This window comes from Podarcis raffonei, chromosome 2, assembly GCF_027172205.1.
Source record: "Podarcis raffonei isolate rPodRaf1 chromosome 2, rPodRaf1.pri, whole genome shotgun sequence".
In the NCBI taxonomy this organism is placed as follows: domain Eukaryota; kingdom Metazoa; phylum Chordata; class Lepidosauria; order Squamata; family Lacertidae; genus Podarcis; species Podarcis raffonei.
In genome coordinates, this window is record NC_070603.1 from 32,582,376 (window position 1) to 32,603,815 (window position 21,440).

Below are 21,440 nucleotides of genomic sequence, written 5' to 3' on the forward strand. Positions count from 1 at the left end.
CAAAAAAATAAATAAAAAAACAACCTCCGAACATGAATGCCTTGTTCCAGCTGAGTGTCAGAATGATCAGTAAAGGCACAAAACAAGGACAATAAGGCCCAGGGTGACTAGAAAAAGAGCGTCTCTACTTACCCACAGTAGTAAAGACACGGCAGCCCATGCTGAGGGCAATAGCAATGGCTGCTTGGCCCACACCACCTGAGCCAGAATGAATGAGCACAGTCTCGCCCTTCTTCATGCCGCCCCGAACCACCAAGGAATAGTAAGCAGTAGCATATACCACAGGAACAGAGGCTGCCTCTTCTAGAGTCCTGAAGAAAAGGAAAGAGGCCTTTCTCAGGTATCAACATATATTTTCTTAGCCAGTTATCATCTCTCACAACTCTTTTTACAGAGGGAAGAGGGAGGGTGAACACGCAAGATCCTAGGGAATAAATGGGGAAGCTGCACTATATTTTGCATCATCCCTGACCACTGGGTTATGCTGGCTGGGACTAATGGGAGTTGCAGTCTAACAGCATCTCTGTCATAGAGTACTAGCCAATGAATTCAAAACAGTTATACTACTAAAAAAACCCCAACCACCACAAGATAGTTCTGTTTCTAACGATGCATTATTTACATTAAATCCCAGTTTGCTTTTAAAAGGTCCTCAGATCAGACAGAGTGTATGTTACCTAGCCCCCACAAGAAAGAAAATGTAAACTAGCCTACCAGTTTTGTGGAACCTCCCACAGAAACCTCTTGTCAGAGTCGACCACTGTAGCCAGTCCTTTAGCTGGTAGCAATCCCATCACTTTTTTCCCTGCAGGGTCACGTCCTGAGAATTCCATTCCCAACATGCATTGCTGCAATGTCCAGTTTCCTGAAAAAGAATGGAATGATCCCATGAAGCTACTCCAATAAAGTGTAACGCGTGGAAAAAGGTAACGCCTGATGTCTAAAAGTTTGGAACGTGGCAGCAACCAGATGCTTTAAACATCTTTGCCCCTTCCCTCTCCAAATGAGTAACCAATGATGTTACATTTCTTGATTTACTCTCAAAAGCAAGAATAAGTAAAGGGACCCCTGACCATTAGGTCCAGTCGTGGCCAACTCTGGGGTTGCGGCGCTCATCTCGCTTTATTGGCCAAGGGAGCCGGCATACAGCTTCCGGGTCATATGGCCAGCATGACTAAGCCGCTTCTGGCGAACCAGAGCAGCGCACGGAAACGCCGTTTACCTTCCTGCCGGAGGGGTACCTACTTGCATTCTGACATGCTTTCGAACTGCTAGGTTGACAGGAGCAGGGACCAAGCAACGGGAGCTCACCCCGTCACGGGGATTTGAACCACTGACCTTCCGATTGGCAAGTCCTAGGCTCTGTGGTTTAACCCACAGTGTCACCTGCGTCCCTCGAAAAGCAAGAATAGGAACTTGCTAATATCAATAAGCTCTGCATATATATATATATATGTTTTATATATATTATATAATTTTTTATATATATTATGTTTTATATATATTATATATAATATATATATTTATATATATTATATATAATATATATATATATTGCTCAAGGAGCTTTCCTTCGTTGTTGCATTAAATTAATTATACTAAGTGAGGCAAGAGAGTTAATCCAGTGCTATGAATGACGAAAACACAATTGAAGTGAGGAAAGACCATTTGGCCTAGGGCACAGGAGTTCAATGTGCATAGGGAAATCAGTCTCAGGAGATGTTTGCCATGTGACTCTGCTGTAAGTCAGGCCATCGGACCATTTAGCCCTGTACTGACTATAACTGGGAATGCTCTTTGTCTTAGGCAGAAGGTTTTTCCTAACAATCGCTACCTGAGATTCTTGAACTGGACGAAGAAGCTGGGGGATTGAAACGCAGACTTTCTGCATGCAAATCATGACTGCGGAGCTCTGAGCACTCCCCCGTGTATTTATGCCTGTTTTTAGACATGGTGCCCCTTATTTTTTGATAACACACTTGCATGAAGCCCCCCAAATGGCTTACAGACAGTGTGTCACTCACAATGTCAAAATATCGTGAGGTCTCTCTTGAAAGAAAAATCCCCCCCCAGCTCACCTGGAATGGCATCCGGGGAGAGTTTTCCTGTAGCCAACATAACGTCACGGAAATTGAGAGATGCATAATAGACTTTGCAGAGCTGGACATTGGGATTGGTTGTGTGGAAGTGGCGAAGCGGAGAAGCGATCCAGCGGAGAGAGGAAAGATCCCCACGCGTCAATACATTCACAAACGCATATTCAGTCAGCTCTTGAGGTTGAGCTGTGGCAGAACAGGAGACACAGCAGTCAGCATTCTTCCATTGTTACAAATAAAAGTGTGTTTGCTTGTTAATTTGTAGTAATCTTTATATACCACTATATCATGAAAAATATCAAAGCAGTTTACAATATCTACATATAAGACAAACACAGAAACATTTAATATCAGAGACCACTCACTAACCATTATGGAAAGGCGTATTTTTAATTGCTGACACAAGCCTGGCGGCATAGAAAAGTTTTCAGCAGACATTTAAAGGTTGAAAAAGAAGGTGCCTGCTAAATCTCTGCTGGCAGAGCTTTCCACAGGATTAAGCTTATGACACTAAAAGCTCTCCTTTGTGTTGGTGTCAAATATGCAGGAGACAACTAATTACCCTCCTACAGATGATCCCAGTAACTAAGCTGGTATATAAGGATTTACGCAGTCCCCAAGGTACTCCCAGCCTAAATTGTTCAGGGCTTTGTAAATTAACACAAGGACCTTGAACCTGGTTTGGTAGTAGATGGGCAGTCAGTGCAGATGTTTTAACAATAGTGTCACGTGTCATCGGCCATGTGCTGTAATCACAGTTGGAAAAGAACTCATACCACTTGCTGAACAGATGCCAAATGTTCAAGAGGGCATGTGTTATTTCACAGAATCAGGATGATCATGTCCCAGAAGAACAATTACTAAGGAAAGAGACTGGGCCAAGGAGTGTCTTCTTACTTTTTGTTTTCCAGACCTTATGGCAGGAGTAGCAAGCATGGGGATCTCCAGACTGGAAGACTACAGCTCCGTACTTAACCTGAAACTGTTCTTAACCTGAAGCACCACTTTAACTAATGGGGCCTCCTGCTGCTGCCGTGCTGCCGGAGCACAATTTCTGTTCTCATTCTGAAGCAAAGTACTTAACCCGAGGTACTATTTCTGGGTTAGCGGAGTCTGTAACCTGAAGTGTATGTAACCTGAGGTACCACTGTATTGCTACAAGCTCGCTGACAATAAGAATCACCTTGTTTTAGCTGGAGATGTCTGAAAGAGCCCCACTTCCCATCACGATAAACATTCATCACCAGGTCATTCTGCAGAATCGTTTGCATCTGCTTGGTAGAAGGGGTGGTGGAGGGTTTAGGAGAAGAAGAGTCCAGGTTGGAAACAAAAAGGCACCTAGGAAGTAAAGCACACACTTAATCTAAGTGTTAGTTCATGCACATTTCTATCAGATGTTCATAAGTAGCGACAGAAATTGAATGCTGTCACTGGATGCTGAATTTTGGTACCTGATCCTGTTGCCCCCGGGCTCTTGGCGCAGGCAATTCACCATGCCAACAATTCCTGAAGTACCACAGCTGGTAGCCGTTAGCCACACAGGATGTTCAGAAGGTTTTGCTAGCATTTCCTGCAGGAGAGATCCCAGGCAAGCTGATTAGTTAACACAGAAACGAAGGATTTCCAGAACGAAAAAATGAAAAAAAAGCAGCTCTCTTTCACTCGAACTGAGAGAGTGCACTTTTTAAAAAGCCAGTAACTTCATTGAGAAGTAGATGAAAGGCCTGGGAACAAGAATGGAAAGCAGCTATTTCCCATATTGAAAACCGTTACCTTCAAAGGTTCCACCCATTTGTAGTGAGTCTCATCCACCGGCAGGAAAACAGGCTCCTTCGCAGGAACTGGCCGACGGCATAAAAAGATGGTTGCGCCAAAGGAGGATCTTTTTACAGCTACCAAATTCAGACCAGCCTTGCTAATTAAGTCCTCCCATTCTACCTGCCAAGACAATAAATTTTAAATGTATAAGATGGAACCAAGCAAATGATTCTTGAACAAACAATTGTCTCAACTGCTGGCTTCACAAAACAAAGAGTTGAGAGCTGATTTTAACTGCTGTTCTTGCCTTTTTGATCTGCTCTTTGCATCTGGTGAAAAATTATTGACTTCCATGGGGCTGCATGCAACAGATAATAGATATAGATAGATGATAGATAGATGATAGATAGATAGATGATAGATAGATAGATAGATGATAGATAGATAGATAGATAGATGATAGATAGATAGATGATAGATAGATAGATAGATAGATAGATAGATAGATAGATAGATAGATGATAGATAGATGATAGATAGATGGATATGATATTGATCATATATTGAAACATATACAGAATGTTAATATTTTTGTTTGGGAAGTGTATTTATAAACCAGATACTTGCAGCCCTAACAATGCAATCCTATGGATGTTTGCTCAGAAGTAAGCACCACTGACTTGCATTGGTCTTACTCCCAGGTAAGTGTGTAAAGGATTGCAGCCTAAATTTCAATTTTATTTGCCAATATCTATTGCCGTTAGGCTTAGCAACCTGGCTACATTTCAGCTTCTGAGATTACCTCTCCTTGTTGTTGTAGCATTGCATGTTTTTAAGAGGCCTGGTGAGTGTCTGTCACACCCCAGTCATGTACATGGATGGGAATTGTTGCTTCTGTGAATCACTAAGGTAGGCAGTTATATGGCTGGTTGTATACTGAGCAATCCTAACCCCAGCTGGGCAGCACTGCAGTGTGGAAGATCAGGTTAACCACTGCCACAGGCAAAACCATGCTCTGTTCTATGCCAGTCTGAGGATGGCAAGTGGAGCCAGCTCATGATCCAGTGAACCCTGGGATGGCTCAGCTGCTCCACTTTCCATCCACAGAATTCCGTTTTGGGGATTTCTGCAGGCTGCTGCCAGTGGGAATGCCAGAAACAGTACCTCCACCTGCCTGCACTTTCAGCAGGCAGAACAGGGAGTTCCATGCCAGAGGAGTGACCCTGGCATCTCTGAGGGGATAGGTAGGTGGAAGTCTTTTGCTGAGCAGAGAGACAGTCCTCTGTAATATGAACCGCTGGATTTGGAGTTTGGATTGCAGTCTTAGTTATTGTAAATACATTGTGATTGCCCCTAAGTAGAACAACAAAATAATTTACTGTTTTTCCAAGGCTAGAATCCTCTACTGATTCATTTTCTTTTCTAATCATAAAAATGCCCCCTCCCCCAAAACAAAATACTTGATACCAGTTCGCAACATACAATTAGTATGCCTTTTCAATCCCTAAGAATAGGAACCAGTAATCTAAACAACAGAGGAGAGTCTAAATCTGCCTAAAACTACGGATTATTTCTGGAGTGTTTTTTTTATGAATAGTTTAAAGGGAAAATGAAAAATGAAACACCACTCCAAACTCATTGCTCTGAGCAAAGCATGATCTAGAGGCAACTGAAGAGAAATAACAAGGGCTTATAAAATTACCTGAGTCAAGAGACCAGGTTTCTCTTTCAGCTCGGGAGATGTGAGGAAGCTGACAATTTCTCCCAGAGTTTCTCCCTTCAGAAGAGTGTGCAGTAAGACAAAACCACCATGCTTCACTGTGGCCGCCATGTTGGAGAGCACCTCTGCTGGATTCCTGAAAGGGTTCAGTGCGCAGTTGCACACGAGGAGATCAGCATTTGCCAGATTTCCAGAAGGAGGGCTTGCAGGGTCCCACTGCTCAGTAGAAACACCAAGTTCTTGCAAACGGCTCTCACTGGATGCCAATATTTCTGGGGCTCTGTCAGTGGCAGTGTAGTCCAGTTGAAGCATGGGCTGAGTGTTCAAGATGCTTGTGACGCGCGAGTATAAGTGCCCGTCTCCTGCCAGGGCCTGTAAACAAAAAGAGTAGCTATTAATGAAAAGCACTGTGTCATTAACACATGGAGAAGGCACACTCATGGAGAAAAGTTTTGCCTCTCTGCAGAGCTGCACCCCAGCTCACCTCGACTATCTTCATCTTGCGGCTGGTGATGTTCTCCAGTGCCACGTCCACACAGGTCTTCAGCTCAGCAAAATCCAGCAAGCCATTGAGGAGGGGGTCTTCTTGAAGATGCAGCTTCTCTCGAGTCACAACCTGTTCCAGCTCTGAGTAGAGGTTTCCGTTCAGCTCCAGGCGACAGATCTCAGCAAGGATGTGCAGGAGGCCTTTCTGCTCAGGTTCTGTCTGTGCAGACGTCTTTATATTCTCTAGCCCTGGAATAGCCAACTTGACTCCATGCTTTGCTATCTTCTTCTGTAATTTCTGGATCAACTCTGTAGAGGAGAGAAGGAATATGAAAACAAAATTATTTATGTTGCAGGTGCTTTTGACTTTGCTAATATTTGTTCACAGGATGCATTTGACTTCCACGTATGCCTATCCAGACCTAAAGGTCGTTTCCTAAGGGGCTTCTCCATACCTCCTTGCCAAAAGAGGAGGGGTGTCTACTTTATACCGGACACATCAGAAAGCATAGTGATATAAGAATCTTCTTACCTTTGCAATGGTCAAAGCTGGAGTGAAGCTGGGCATTGGAGGACAAGCAGCCATTCTCCACATACGGCACAAAGCAAAATTTCTCAAGTGTGGGAGGCGTCTGCTCCTGCTGGCGCCGAGGAGCCACACTAGCGTGAAGACCAGCGATCTGGACAGCTCCTGCTGTAATAGTGTCAAAGCAGCGGTCTACAACAGCATCAAAACCTACAAGGCAAGGCAAGAGTCAGCAGAAAGCACTGGGAAAGCAGTGAAAACATAGTGCAATCAGGTGGAGAAGAATCTCTCTGAATTTGGTCTAAGAGAAAATCCAGCTGCTAACAGCTTTATGACTCCCATAAATCTATCTTACTGCTTTAAGGTAAAGGGACCCCTGACCATTAGGTCCAGTCGTGACCAACTCTGGGGTTGCGGCGCTCATCTCACTTTATTGGCTGAAGGAGCCAGCGTACAGCTTCTGGGTCATGTGGCCAGCATGACTAAGCCGCTTCTGGCGAACCAGAGCAGTGCACGGAAACGCCGTTTACCTTCCCGCCGGAGCGGTACCTATTTATCTACTTGCACTTTGACATGCTTTTGAACTGCTAGGTTGGCAGGAGCAGGGACCGAGCAACGGGAGCTCACCCCGTCACGGGGATTCGAACTGCCGACCTTCTGATCGGCAAGACCTAGGCTCTGTGGTTTAACCCATAGTGCCACCTGCGTCCCTTCCATCTTAATGCTTTAAGTCGACACAAATACTTTTGAATATTGTTGTCCATAAAGGAGCCCCTATTTTTTTTTAAATGGGACTGCCCATTACCTTCAGTCTCATCGTTGTATTTCTGTGCACGTTCTCGGTGTAACTTTGGATCAATGCAAACAGAGCGGATTCTGGTTGGCAAACGCAGACTTCTTCCTGTTTCCCCCAAGATGATCAAATGCAGCAGGGTGTCAAGGAATGTCACCCAATTCCCGCTCCACAACACCTTCCCAACATTCCCTGGGGACAAGAAGCAATCTAATTAGCACACAACAGCCACCGGCATGACAATGGCAGCACAAAGTGAGAAACTATTCACATCTCTGTTTTCTGTATCAGCTGCACTGGCTATGCCCCCAGAGTCCTTGTGCTTTCCAAGCTAGCTAAGGGGAAGCAATGCCTAGACGGATCTCCAGTTTCTCAAAAGCTTGCCTAATTGTGAACATCTGTTATCAACATTTATGAATTATAATTGACTTTCGTTTCATCATCAGTCACTGAGATGAAGAAGCTTCCAAAAAATGGAAGGGTGGACAAGGCTATCGATGGCTATTAGCTACAATGGCTATGTTCTTACTACACTAGTTAGAATCACAAGTATTCTTTTATTATCTATTTAGTTATAAAATTTCTATACTGCCCTTCATCCAAAGATCAGAGGGCACTTTACAATATGAAAACACAAAAATACATACCATAATAACAAACAGAAAAAACACCCCACATCATCATCCTGAACTAGAGGAGCCATTGCTATGATTCAACAAAGGCCTTCTTACATTCAAAATGAATAGTAATAATCCTTAGCCCTATCTTTCAGTTAAGGTACATGGTCTTACCATTACTACTAGATTCCAAGAGTCCCTGGAATGTTGGCCCGTAATCATAACCACGCAGACGAAGCTCTTTGTAAATGTCTCCTTTGGTTAAACGGACGTCTGGGCATGTGTTTGGCTGGATCTCCAAATCAATTTGCTGGTTGCGAAAGTTATTCAGAGCGGTTTCTTCCAAAGGGCAGATTTTCCCTAGGAGACACAGTATGTAGAAGAAAGGGCAAGTGAATGACGAGGCCAACACCCCTTTGATTTCTTCAGGGTACTTGTAGTAGGAGCAATTACTTACCACTCACAGCCAGATTCCCATTCCCAGACACTTCAAAACGTTGAGAAGCTGGCATGAGTCTCACCTCTAGCTGTGTTGCACCTGCAAGGTAGGCAGAAATCATTAGGATATTAGAGTTTAAACATAGCCTGCAGAAACATGGTTCACCAGACTATATTAATTGCCAAAGCAGCAGAGATTTTGACTAGCCTCACCTTTCTTAGGTAGTATTGTTGCCTGGTGGATTGTAACATCTTCAAACATGACAGGTATTTCTTCCATGGAGGTCCCTAGAGATCTTGCCAGAGTGCGCCAGGCCAACACCAAGTAGCCAGTGGCTGGGTACAGAACCCTGCCATCAATGCAGTGACCCACCAAATAATTATCAGGTGATTCAGGATTCACATCTGTCAATGATGATTAAAAAAAAATGAACAAAGCATATTTTTCAAACCTACATCTCTGGCCCAAGAAGACTCCAAAGCTGTTCCCCACAGGTTGCCAAAATCCAAGCACAAATGTTCCCACTTTCCCCACCACCACTATATAAGTTTCAGTGCTGCAAACATCTAAAAGAAAGCAGCTCTTTCCCCCATTCCCTAGCTTCCCATCATCAATTTAATTCTGCTAAAGCAAGGGCATCCTTTAGAAGCTTGTTTTACTACAATTTCCACCATCCCTTACCCATTGGTCATATTGGCAGGGGCTGATAGATCTAGGAGCAAAGCAATGTATGGAGGGCCACAGGTCCCCCATCCCCATAGGAGCCAGCTCCTAGGGGTTGAGGTTCCTTTGGCCCCCCAAATAAAATATTTGAGGGGGCCACCCACCCCAGCTGATGGGCATCAACATTCAAATGTGAGCGATTCAATATTTTATTCAAGTTGGCACCCCTGCCCATCCCTGTGTCCCCAAGTGATACAAGGTGTATGATGGTTCATACATTTCCCCTAGAGATAAATTCTGAAAATGCCATTTTGAGCATTTTAAGATGATCTGCTTTTGGAGAACGAAGTAGCTGGTACACACCAATATTGTAGACTGTTGCTGATCCAGAACCACCAGCGCCCGTTGGGAAGTCTTCAGCTTTTGGGATATCCCATGTCTGACTGTGGTCCCAGAGAATGTAAGGGGAGATAAGGGGAGTCCCCAAAGGTGCAGGATATTCAGCAGGTGGAAACAGATTGTTCGCAAGGACATTGATTCTAAGAACACACATAAACATTGAATTTGTGAAGTTGCATGCAACAGTAAGAAGGTATAGTAACAGTAGCAAATGGAAGGCAAACCAATAGCTAGGAGCCAACATGGGTCTAAGGACCCCCAACCACTATTTTCCGTGGTCCTGGTCTCTTCTAAAAATGTGCAATATTTTCTCCCTTCTCTACAAACGGCAAAACAGCCTATCGGAACACGGTAAGGAACTCAGGCATCAATGGAAGTTCTGGTTTCAGAGACACAGAGATTGATGTCGCTATAAAAGCTGGATCCTACACAAAGCTTTTGAAACAAATACACTAGGTTTTCAATTCACCTGAATGAAAGCAACCCCTATCCATTTTGCTACTATGCTCGTGTCATAAATGGCCCTGCAGCACTTCTCCCCATGACATTCAATCCTGCTATAAGGTAGCAACATAGCTGGGGAGGGGGGAACTACTAACGGTATAATTCAATCTATTCCAAAAATGACTTCCACTTGCACAATGGGAATTTCATTGGCTCTTCATCTCTCTTCCAGAGGGTCCCCCAACCCTTGTCTGGATTTGAGTTTGAGGGTGTGCAAAGGGCTGGAGGGAACAGGAAGTTTCCATTGGGCTCACAGAAGTCTGCTGTGCAAGAAGAGCTGCAGAGCTGGATATTGCCCTGTGCTTCTCATTAGCTTTCACTCATCTCCTTACCCTGTAAGGTGGATTTTCCCAATATGTGTCAGGAAGAATTCCAGGTTGTTTTTATGTTCTTTCTTCATCAAGGGTAAAATGGTGCAGGTTGGCTTCAAAGCTCTTCTCAGGATTGCCTAGACAGGTAGAGTTCAAAATGTTGTGAGAAAAGAAAAGAAATCACTGGCTTCCTTCTTCTAAAACAGACCATTAGCGAAGGTGGTCAAATATTTTTCTGGCTCTACAAGAGAAAAATGTTGGCAACCCCAGAAGGAAATACCATTTTATATAACGTTAATATTCTGCCTTCTGCAAATGGAAAGGACTTCTCCAATGGAGGTTCCTGCTGAATGTGGTGATTTTTGCTAATTACAGCCCTTGGCAGCACCACCCACGCTGTTCCAAAACAGTTTTTGGAGGAATATAGGGGGAACAAGGAATCAATGGAAATCCTCTCCCTTCCACCTCACTTTAACCAGCAACAGTATCCCGTGAACAGAATTGGCTCAAGGAACTTGGAATCCTAGGCATTTCCTGGAAAAATCTACAGACACCCAGCACTCAGTGAAAGTAAAACACAAATCAGTTTTTTAAAAAAACAACAACAACACTAGACTCCAGCAAACACTACTGGTATACATGCATAGTTTTACAGGCTGTGCTTTACACTGTAAATCCATAGTAGAAAACCACAGACTAGACTAGAAAAACTGGAAAAGAAGTTATATGCAAAACAGCCAAGAGAGCAACAGAGCTTAATAACTGTTGCATAATTTTAGGTTACACAAACCAAACCTGTGCATTTACATTAGTACACTGAATCCTCTCCATAAATGAGCTATGGCTTCAAGGAACCTTAAGAGGCATCCCAAACAAATACATTTTGCCAAGACACTTTTTTCCTTTTCAACCCTGCCACAAAATAAGACTTGTGCCTTGATCCAAACTATGTTTACATGGGATTTAGTTCTATTGGTGACAGCAGAACTAACGTCCAAGAAAAAAGGCTTAGGATTGCGCTCCAAGCCTGCCATTTATAAGCTCAGTTACATGGGAGTGAGCCTCATTGTTGAACTCATATTCCAATAAAATCCCTCCATTAGCAGTCTCCCTTCACTAGAAGGATCTCAGTCAGAAGACAAATAAAATAGCCTAGGCATGACTCTTGTGGGAGACATGTATTTAGAAGGACCACAATGGTAGACACTTGCTACCCATCTTTTCTCCAGTGGCCCCAAGGAAATGGAAGGAGTGACTACAGCCCAGCCCTTCCACAGCAACATGGGCAGCTCTTGATGCAATGCTGGGAGTAGGCTCTTATGAAATTCTATATAGCTGCCTTGTGCTGTTTTCAGACAGAGGCACTGGGCAAATCAATGCCAACATCTCTATTCAGTAACAAACTGCTACTCCTTGTGCAAAAGCAGGGAGGAGGAACCTGTGGCCCTGCAGATGTTGCAGGACTAAAATCCCTGCTATCCCTTATTTAAAAGAAAAGAAAACTACCAAAGGAGAATTCTTCTCTGACATCGTATCAAAAAACACAAGTTACCAACGAACCAGAAGAACTACCGTAACAGCTATGCTAAGCTCAGGTAAATAGGACAGCCTTTACCTGGCGCTTTAAGACTATAACGTAGGCGAGAAAGGCTCACAACATTTTATTGCCCAAGGTGGAGCAGCAAACAGCCACAAGTCAAGGTGTACAGTAATGAAGGCCAGTCAAGTTATTTTGGCAAGTGAACACCAAAAGAAGACATCTTCCCCTCCCTGGCAGTAAAAATACAAGAAGAACAAACTAAGCGACAAAGACATTTTGCCCTTTCATGAACACCCAAATTCTGCTGCCTGAGGTTGCCACCTAACTGTGCCTAACAGTAGGGTGGGTCTTGACAGAAGGCCCACACAGATCTCTTTTGGGAAGGAGTCCTACACCTGAGGAACAATAACAAAAAAGACCCTATCTGTTGTCACCAATTCTTTCACTTCCTGCAAGAAGACAGAAAATACCTCTAATTTTGTCAAAATTTCATTGCTTATGTCTTTCAATGTAAGTTGCTTGGAGACCTTGGTAATAAGCAACTAAGAAATCTTAATGATCATGATAACAAATGTTAAGATCACAACCTAAGATGTTATTTCATTTATCCTCCCTGCCACTTTCTTTTCACACATTATATTCATCTATTTGCCGGATTCTGTTTTCTTCTCCTTGGTTTCTGGCGTATACACAGCAGTGAATGAATACACTTAAATTACTAGGTTCTTGAGGGAAAGCTGCATGGAAATTTAGGATAACTGATGAGGGAAGGTGGTGGGAACCAGAGTGGAAACCATTGTGGTCACTAGAAAAAGGAGAATCTTGTCCCCATGCCTCACCAGCTTCAGGCCATGAGTGAACCCCAAGGGTAATACCTGCAGAAGGGCATGTGGGGCAATCTCCACGACCACAGCATCTTCTGGAATATGTCTCAGGCCTTCCTGGAACAAGACTGGGCTGACAAGGTTATTCACATGGTACTCAGCAGAAGAGTTCTGAGCCAGATCGCTTTGCCACTGAGATTCAGGGATGGAAGTGCTGATCCAGCGGGAGGAACGAGGCTTTGGACTGGGAATAACCTAGAAATAAAGAAAATGAGAAAAGTGAGACAGGAGACTTAAGCAAAAAAGAATCACACCATACAATGCATGTGCAACCTTTCGGCCCCAGTGAGAAGCTATTTAGGAGCATTACCTTCTTCAGGGCGCTAAGCAGCACTGGTGCGATGGACGCCATATAGTATGAGTGAAAAGCAACTCCTGCGCTGAGCACCTCTTTCGCAAATACACCTTCTGCTTTCAGCTTGGCTACAAATTTGGCCACAGAGTCCTAAGGAAAGTGGGAGGGAAATAGCATCGAACAGGTGTTACAAGGGCCTGGTACACTGCAATAAGCCTCTGCCTGTGAAGAAACCATCATTCTCCATAACTCGCTCGTACATGGCTTATCCGACATTCCTAAGTGTATATGCAATAATATCCATTATATAAACCCGAATCCCCCGAACACTGTGGAGCTCCAAGAACAAGAAATGGACAGCAGCTGGAAGGAGGTGAGTTTTGCATTCTGACTGGGATTTACCGGCCAAATCTTTAGATTCAGGCTGCTAGCGTTAACTTTATTGCTAGCCTTCATTTTCAGATGCAAGTGATAGCATTTCCTCTGGTGAGTTTGCTTTCATTCTCAATTCAATTTGACATTATTTAATCAGGTGCCTCTTCTTGACCTCCTGAGGTTTGGCCCGGGGAAAAATTCCAGTGATGAGGACACGTCATTCGATATACTAAACATGTAGCAATTTAAGTATTGGTTCATACTAAGTTCTCACCTGAGGCCCTGAAACAGTGACAGTGTCTTCAGAGTTGTGACAGGCAGGGACCACTCCGGCAGGGCACTTACGTTTACACTCCTCCCATGTCAGACCTGTAAAAGACAGATTGCTTTGGATGAGTTCAGCCCTCTTAGGAGTAGTCATGAAGAAAGTTTTCCCTAAGAGCAAGTGAGGCAAAACAACTCCCAATTTCCTAGTGTCTTATTCCCCAGCTAGAACTAGACTGGACATTCTAGAACACATTCCTTACAACCATTTCAGCTGCATAATACTTAGGGATGGGCAAATATATCAGTTTTCGTCTCTCTTAAAGGTAAAGGGACCCCTGACCATTAAGTCCATTTGTGACCGACTTTGGGGTTGCAGCACTCATCTCGCTTTATTGGCCGAGGGTGCCAGCATGACTAAGCTGCTTCTGGCGAACCAGAGCAGCGCACGGAAACACCATTTACCTTCCCGCCGAAGTGGTACCTATTTATCTACTTGCACTTTGAGGTGCTTTCGAACTGCTAGATTGGCAGGAGCAGGGACCGAGCAACGGGAGCTCACCCTGTTGCGGGGATTCGAACCGCTGACCCTCTGATTGGCAAGTCCTAGGCTCTGTGGTTTAGCCCACAGCGCCACCCGCATCCCTCCTTAGTCTCTCTTAGTTTCTTGTTTTTCCAATCATAAATTTGATTTTCCACTTCAGTTTGATTTTTTTTAAAGTCCTTATGAAAATTCATCAGCATTTTAGTGTTATTTTTTTCTTTAAATTTTTTTATTCCTCCGCAAAGCAATTCCCCCAAATATGTTATATGCATCTATATGCTCACTTAACCCTAGTATAAATATTTTTTAAAAACACATACATTTAAGAGAAGTGTGAGTTTCAAAGGAAGGGTACGTTTTGGTTCAGAAATGGTTTTAGAAATTGTGAGTAAGGTAAGTTCATCTGTAAGTGTGAACTGAATCCCTCATCACATTAGAGGAATTATGAGGACCAGGAATTATATTTTATATTATTTAAAATATTTACAGCCTGCCTTTCATTGCAATGTGGCACCATGGCAGGGTACAAGAGTATAAATTAAAACCAATAACTACAATTATAAAACATAACAGATAAGATATATAGTAAAAACTACAGAAGAAACACCAGTACCAGTATGGTTTAAAAACAACAACAACAACAGGCAGCTAACCCACCCCACCCCCTATAAAGACCTGCTTGAATTGATGGTTTTTCAGTAAGGGCCAGAAACTCCTAAATGTTGGCACCAATCCTATTTCACAAGGGACGAATTAATACCATAGTTGGGGTGCCACCACAAAACAAGTCCTCTCCCTGGTTGCCACATACTAGATTTAACTTAGATGTGGAACCACCAATGACAGAATCAGCTGCTGATCTCAACACACACATAGGTTCTTATGAAAGGATGTTTCTTCAGACAGCTAGATTGAATGTTGCCCAAATCTCACATCCTAATCCATAAACAAGTAGGTGTGCAGTGCAATGCTATGCATGTTCACTCAGAAGTACTGAGTCATAACTAAACGTGCACAGAATTACAGCTGCATAAAGCACAATAATACTCAGAGGTTAGATGCTTAAAAATCAAGCTAATCTAGCAAAAGATCAAACCAACCATATGTTGGGAGCAGTGGGAGGTCCAGTCACAAACCTTTCCCCCTTGCATGTTAATACATTTCCAAAGCTACACAAAGCAAACTGAAACCAATGTGCAATATCAGTATAAAAACCTGCTGCATCCCCTCAAGGGCTCACAAACTGACCAACCTAGCAATCACTGCTGTCTGTATATGTAACAATATTTATCTGTAACTGAGCCTCTGAGGCTTAGGCATCAACACTTACCCTGTAGAACCTCACTAATTCCTTAGTGATGGAGCTACCACTATCCTAATGGGTAAGGCTGATAGGAGCTGTAGTCCAGCAACATCAGGCAGGCATCATTTTGGCTACCCATGCAGATTATGGTCTGATTGATGCACATAAATTGTCCTTTTTATAAAACCTTTTGAGTGCGGGCTTCAATGAGATCTTGCTAAGGAGCTTCCTAAACTATAGCAGATTTAATATAATCCTGTCTCTCAGTCGCCCTCATAACAGTCTCTTCTAGGTCTATCTCTTACCAATTTTAAAATGAATACTTTATAAAGGAAATGTTCCATAGGGTATTTTGTTGAAATGTAGCTTTACTAGAGAGTCGTAATACTACCTTGTACTATGCATTAGGATAGTTTATAGTTATTGTCTACCATTTAGATAGTATAAAGAAGATGAATTTTTACGAGACAATTTTGCGATGCTTGAATTTCCTGTGTAAAAAAAATGCTCTTATCTGATTTTACAATGTGCAATACCAACAGCACCTTGCTAATCCTAAAGAAACTATGTAAGTAGGTGTAGGTACCAATCTGAAAAGAAAGGACCTTTGAGGCTGGCAGTAGCTCAGAAGTAGGGCAGCTGTTTTGCATGCAGAAGATTCCAGAAGATCAAAGACATCGCCAGGTAGGGATGAGAGAGAACCCTGACTGAAACCTTGGAGATTTTCTGCCAGTCCATATAGACATTACTAAGCTAGATGGACCAATTGTCTGACTCCTTATAAGCCGAGTGACTTATAATCAACCAGTTGTACATAACCAATTGTCAGACATATTATATATGCTCTGATGAATGCTTGCCTGCTTTTAAGCATCACAAAACCGGTCTACAGAATGTCCACTTGGAGGCCGATTAACGGCATGTAACAGCAACGAAACCTCAATCCGTAAAAACTCTGATATTTTTCTGAATTTTATCAAATATTGCCCAGGGTAAATAAATCCAGCCTCTTTAAACCTGCCCCATACTGCATTAAGGCAACTAGATGAGAACAGTTCTGTGAAGTGAAGGTAAGATTAAAACAGATCATCTGACAAATAAATAATAGAGCACATCTAGTTACCTACCGACAGCAGCCATGCCTCCTGGTGGTAGCTTGGCCTCTTTGATGCATCGACCCCTCCAATAGGCAGCAAGAACAGCTTCTTCGTGACTTAAGGAGTTATCTGCATAGCCACAGGCTAGCTCCCCAACCGAGTGACCAACAATTCCGTCAGGCTGCAAACCCATGGCCTTTAAAAGATCAATCTGTGCAATCTGGGGATTAGAAAATGGGCAGCAGTCTTTTATTTATGCCTTTGTGTGGAGTTCTCGCATGCCGCTTTCTATCAGTCAAAGCGGTCTCAAAGTGGTTTTACATAAAAACAAGCAATGTGATTTGCAGAACTCATCTAATACAATTAAAAGCAACAGTAAAAAAGGACAATAAATGTTAAAATACAAAAATGGGGGGAGAGGAAGATGACAGGCTGAAAAAAATGACTCTAAACATGGCCTTTGAAATCCTGGGAAATGAGGGGAGTTTTTACCATGTGCTGGAAGCCCCTCAGTGCCAGAGCCATACAAAATTCCTTTTCACTCCTCCTCTACTGCCTTCTTCATTCCGCAACAGCACAATGCTTATGGGTCTGCTGAATAACTTATCCTATTCCTACACTTGAGGAAATCTTGCTTATCAGTTGCTTTATGCAATCCACAGTCACATTCTGTTGCATTTCCTAGTAGGCCCACACGCTGCTCATTCACCTCCTCTTTGCCCTCACGCTGCCCTCTGCTTCCTCCTTAGCAGGAGCCAAGCAGGCTCAAAATGTAGAACAGCATATGCAATCTTACCTTGGGGAGTTTGCCACATGATACATTTTTATTTGTTAATTATTACATTTATACCCCACCTTTCCTCCAAGGAGCTCTAGAGGCCTACAGTGTTTCTCCCCCTTACCATTTTATCCTCACAACCTGCTTAGGCCGAGGGAGAATGAGTGGCCCAATGTCACCCAGTGGGCTTCATGGCTGGGTAAGGATTCAAGGCCCAAATCTAATACTCTACTCACTACAAAACATTGTTCCCTGGAAACAGGAAAGCCTAATAGCATTGACCCTTAACTCACATTTCTTTATTTTTAAAAAAATCACATCTAGTGATTTTTCCTCCTCCCATCCAGCTTATTGAATGCCTGCTGTCGAAAAGGCATCTGTTGTTTTCCCTAGCTCTTTAGGAAAGTGCTGTTACGTGTGCACAAAGATCCCATCACTAAATGTACTCAACAGAAACATCCCCCTATTGTCACACTCAAATCCGGACACCCACTTAGCAGAACTTGCTGCTCTTGAGCAACAACAAAGAGCAAGACTCTGAGCTAACATCAAAACTTTTGTCTCTATGTGCCAACCTGCAGAATAATGGCAGCAGATGGTATGCCTATGCAGGTATAAGCAATCAGCATGGAGGTGTTGTAAAGGCTCACATCCGCACACAGCCATCTTAAAAGGGCTAAGGACAGGACAGCTCAGAAGGTGAAATGGGAGTGTTCAGAAATGCTCCTCTTTCCATTTTGCTTCCTCTACAGTGCCAGAATAAAAGCAAAGCCTTTCGCATGGAAACTGGAACCAGTTGCCAGTGATCCCGGGCTGAAAGGTGGGTTGCAAAGATGACTTGTCTACATGATGTACATCACTAGAACTGATGAGGAAAACAGTGAGCCATCAGAAGAGTCCCTTTTCATGGGAGGCACAAAGCAAAGGGGGAGACCTTCCTTCTTACCTGAATAGCAGCAAGTCCAACAAAAGCATTGACAGTGTCGTTAAAAGTGTTCTCATCCGTGCTCTCGAGTAGATCGGAAACCTTCAGGCCCGTGTCTTTCAGAGCCTCATCTGAACGCAAGATGGATTGCCGGAAGAGATCGAGCTGCATCAGGCTAAGCCCCATTCCTTTCCACTGGGTGCCCATGCCTATGAGATGTAACAAGCAGAGGAATACCTTTTAGTGCTGCTGGGTATGTGAAGAGCATGAGGATGTGACATTTTATTTTGACATTGAGAGTGGTGCTTCAGATGTAAAAGATATGAAACCCTTCAAGCCAGGGCTTTTTTTCCCAGCTGGAACTCAGTTCCAGCACCTCTCAGGTGGGCACCATTGCCATTATAAGAGAACAATGGAAGAAGGGAAGAAGAAGAAGAGTTTGGATTTGATATCCCGTGTTATCACTACCCAAAGGAGTCTCAAAGCGGCTCACAATCTCCTTTCCCTTCCTCCTCCACAACAAACACTCTGTGAGGTGAGTGGGGCTGAGAGACTTCAGAGAAGTGGGACTAGCCCAAGGTCACCCAGCAGCTGCATGTGGAGGAGCGGAGACGCGAACCCGGTTCACCAGATTACGAGTCCACCGCTCTTAACCACTACACCGCACTGGCTCACTGGAAGTGTTCATGGTGAGTTCTAGCACTTCTTTTTCTAGAAAAATAGCACTGCTTCTAGCTAGCTAGAAGCATCATTTCATACTACCGGTGTGTGTAGCTGCCTTTTACTGCCATTGGTCTGTCTAGTTCAGTATTGTCCACATCAACAAGGCTTCAGACAGGGAACATTCACAGCCATATTAGGGAGATGCTGGAGATCTGAACCTGGAACCCTCTGCATGTGAAGCAGATGTTCTGCCACTGAGCAGCAGCACTTTCCTAAATCTCTCTCTCTTTCTATGTGTGTGTGTCTGTGCCTCCTATAATCGGTGTGAGCTACTCAGCTTTATGACTGTATTAAATAAATCATAAGGCTATTTGGCACGACATAAAGCTTTGCAAAATTAGAAATCTAGGCTCAAACAAAAGGAGACTGCATGTATGATTAGTATGCAATTTACCTGAGCAGATGTACCACAGGGGCCGCCCTGAGGACTGAGCATTCTGAACCTCCTTCACATCGCTATCGCTGCCAATCAAGGTGTAGCCCCTATAAGGCATGGATGACGCTGGTATCCCAGAGATATCATTGAGCATGCTCAGAAGTGCTGTGTGTTGCTGCAGATTTCTGCTCTGTTCTATTAACGTTTCTACTGCTTCTTGAGTCCTTCCACAAAACTGCACCAATCGTGGCAAATTATGAGTCTCCGGGGAGGAAGATGTCTTCTCGTTGGGCCTCAGAATGACATGGGCATTTGAGCCTCCAAAGCCAAAGGAATTGATACCACAAAGGTGACCTTTTGTGGGGGTTGGTTTAGTAACGACTTGTACACGACCATCTTGTAAGGCAGGAATATCTGGATTTGGGGTGTTGTAGTGAATGTTGGGTGCCCACAGACCATGCTCTAAAGAGAGAACCACCTGAGAAATAGAGAACATAACAGTGCAGGCTAAGAACATTTTTCAATCATGCATATTTTGCATGGTTTGGGATAGAAACCTGAGATCCTCAGGAATCAAATTTTACATTAGAAGATAATCATTGCAGTTCAATCTACTAATATATCAACAGGACATGTATCCTCACTTAGCACCTTTTCTTGTGTCATATCTAATTATCAGACTAATCAATTCTTCAGAAGTTGGCAGGTCAGAATCATCTTCTACTGAGAATTTAAGGCTCAGAATGGTGAAGTAACTTGATAAGTGCCTTGAAGCAAATCAGAATGCTTGTCCAGAACCTGTTTCTCAAATTGCAGCTCCCACTCATCTAATCCCTAAATTTTGCTGTATCATACGCTGTGACACATTAATTATAGTTCGTTGATTAGAGGTATTGGAGCTATGATCCTATCTGCTATGACCATTCCACACATTTGGCTTTCTCACCATCCAGCTATTCTTTCCCACTTTTCACAGGTTCCGTTCCTCTTCCTTTTAAAATGTGTGCTTTCTGATTGGCTCAGAACTGTACACACTGGTGTTGATCAGGGATGCTGAAATGATGGGTGTCACGGGGCAAGTGTATTGTGAAAGAAATGCTGCTGCAAACAAAATCCACAGAGCAAAAGCCATTGTGGTTTTGCACTGCAATGAGTCAAGGCTTTAGGCTTCAGAGACTGGCTACGCACACTTCATTGGGAATAAGCCCCATGTACTCAATGGAACTCACTTACAAGCAGATATGCAGAGGACTGCACTATATGTGCCATCATTATTTTGCATAGCAATGAATGCACCACCAAGGCACATTTTCCTTTGACAGATGAATAAATATGACAGAAAATGGACAATTTATTTGCTGAGGCAAGCAAATGTTATTGAGGTCACAAATCTCCACTGCAGCTGTTGCTTCCTATATCTGTCCCAGCTGCACTGAAGCCTACAGCCACAAACACCATACAAAGCCAAAGAAAGACTCTTCAAGACGTCTTTTCCCCTCCCTCCCCCCTTCTCTTCCCTCTGCTCACTACTTTATCACTCTCCTTTCATCCCAAGGGACCAAGTTGCACAGCTCTAACTCTGTGCATTGGTTTGGTTACAACAGGCACCCCCAAACTCAGCCCTGTTTTGGGGCTACAACTCCCATCATCCCTAGCTAACATGGCCAGTGGTCAGGGATGATGGGAGTTGTAGTCTCAAAACATCTGGAGTGCCAAGTTTGGGGATGCCTGGCCCACTCACTTCTAGCCTTTGAAGCCCCTAGCCATCATAAATATTAAAAATAATGACACACGGAAACAAAATAAGGCAGCCAAACCTTCCCCCAAAGAGTGAGTAGTTTGTTTACATAACCAGCTGATCTTAGAGGACTTGTTTTTTGAGGTCTAATCAGAACCAAAATATTTTTATTAATATTTACAGACATTTTAATGTTTTAATATGACAAAATCCAGATCAGTTACGCAGCAAAAAGATCTTTTAACAAATCACATCTCTTATTTACTTAAATTTGCAACTCAGTGTG

At 43.3% G+C, this 21,440-nt stretch overlaps 1 protein-coding gene across 1 annotated transcript in view; it reads right to left on the reverse strand.

Moving 5' to 3' along the window:
- Positions 1-21,440, reverse strand: part of FASN (fatty acid synthase) — a 60,440-nt gene that overhangs the window by 15,976 nt on the left and 23,024 nt on the right. Inside the window, exons 9-29 of the mRNA XM_053375648.1 lie at positions 19,435-19,894; positions 18,339-18,526; positions 16,645-16,834; positions 13,681-13,775; positions 13,047-13,181; positions 12,728-12,931; positions 10,334-10,449; positions 9,462-9,637; positions 8,648-8,839; positions 8,454-8,534; positions 8,171-8,356; positions 7,392-7,571; positions 6,593-6,796; positions 6,059-6,369; positions 5,557-5,946; positions 3,870-4,034; positions 3,548-3,666; positions 3,280-3,434; positions 2,079-2,282; positions 715-865; positions 133-311 (exon numbers count right to left, since the gene is read on the reverse strand). Of these exons, the coding sequence (XP_053231623.1) occupies positions 133-311; positions 715-865; positions 2,079-2,282; positions 3,280-3,434; positions 3,548-3,666; positions 3,870-4,034; positions 5,557-5,946; positions 6,059-6,369; positions 6,593-6,796; positions 7,392-7,571; positions 8,171-8,356; positions 8,454-8,534; positions 8,648-8,839; positions 9,462-9,637; positions 10,334-10,449; positions 12,728-12,931; positions 13,047-13,181; positions 13,681-13,775; positions 16,645-16,834; positions 18,339-18,526; positions 19,435-19,894 (4,081 nt within the window). The remainder of the gene's footprint in view (positions 1-132; positions 312-714; positions 866-2,078; positions 2,283-3,279; positions 3,435-3,547; positions 3,667-3,869; positions 4,035-5,556; positions 5,947-6,058; positions 6,370-6,592; positions 6,797-7,391; positions 7,572-8,170; positions 8,357-8,453; positions 8,535-8,647; positions 8,840-9,461; positions 9,638-10,333; positions 10,450-12,727; positions 12,932-13,046; positions 13,182-13,680; positions 13,776-16,644; positions 16,835-18,338; positions 18,527-19,434; positions 19,895-21,440) is intronic.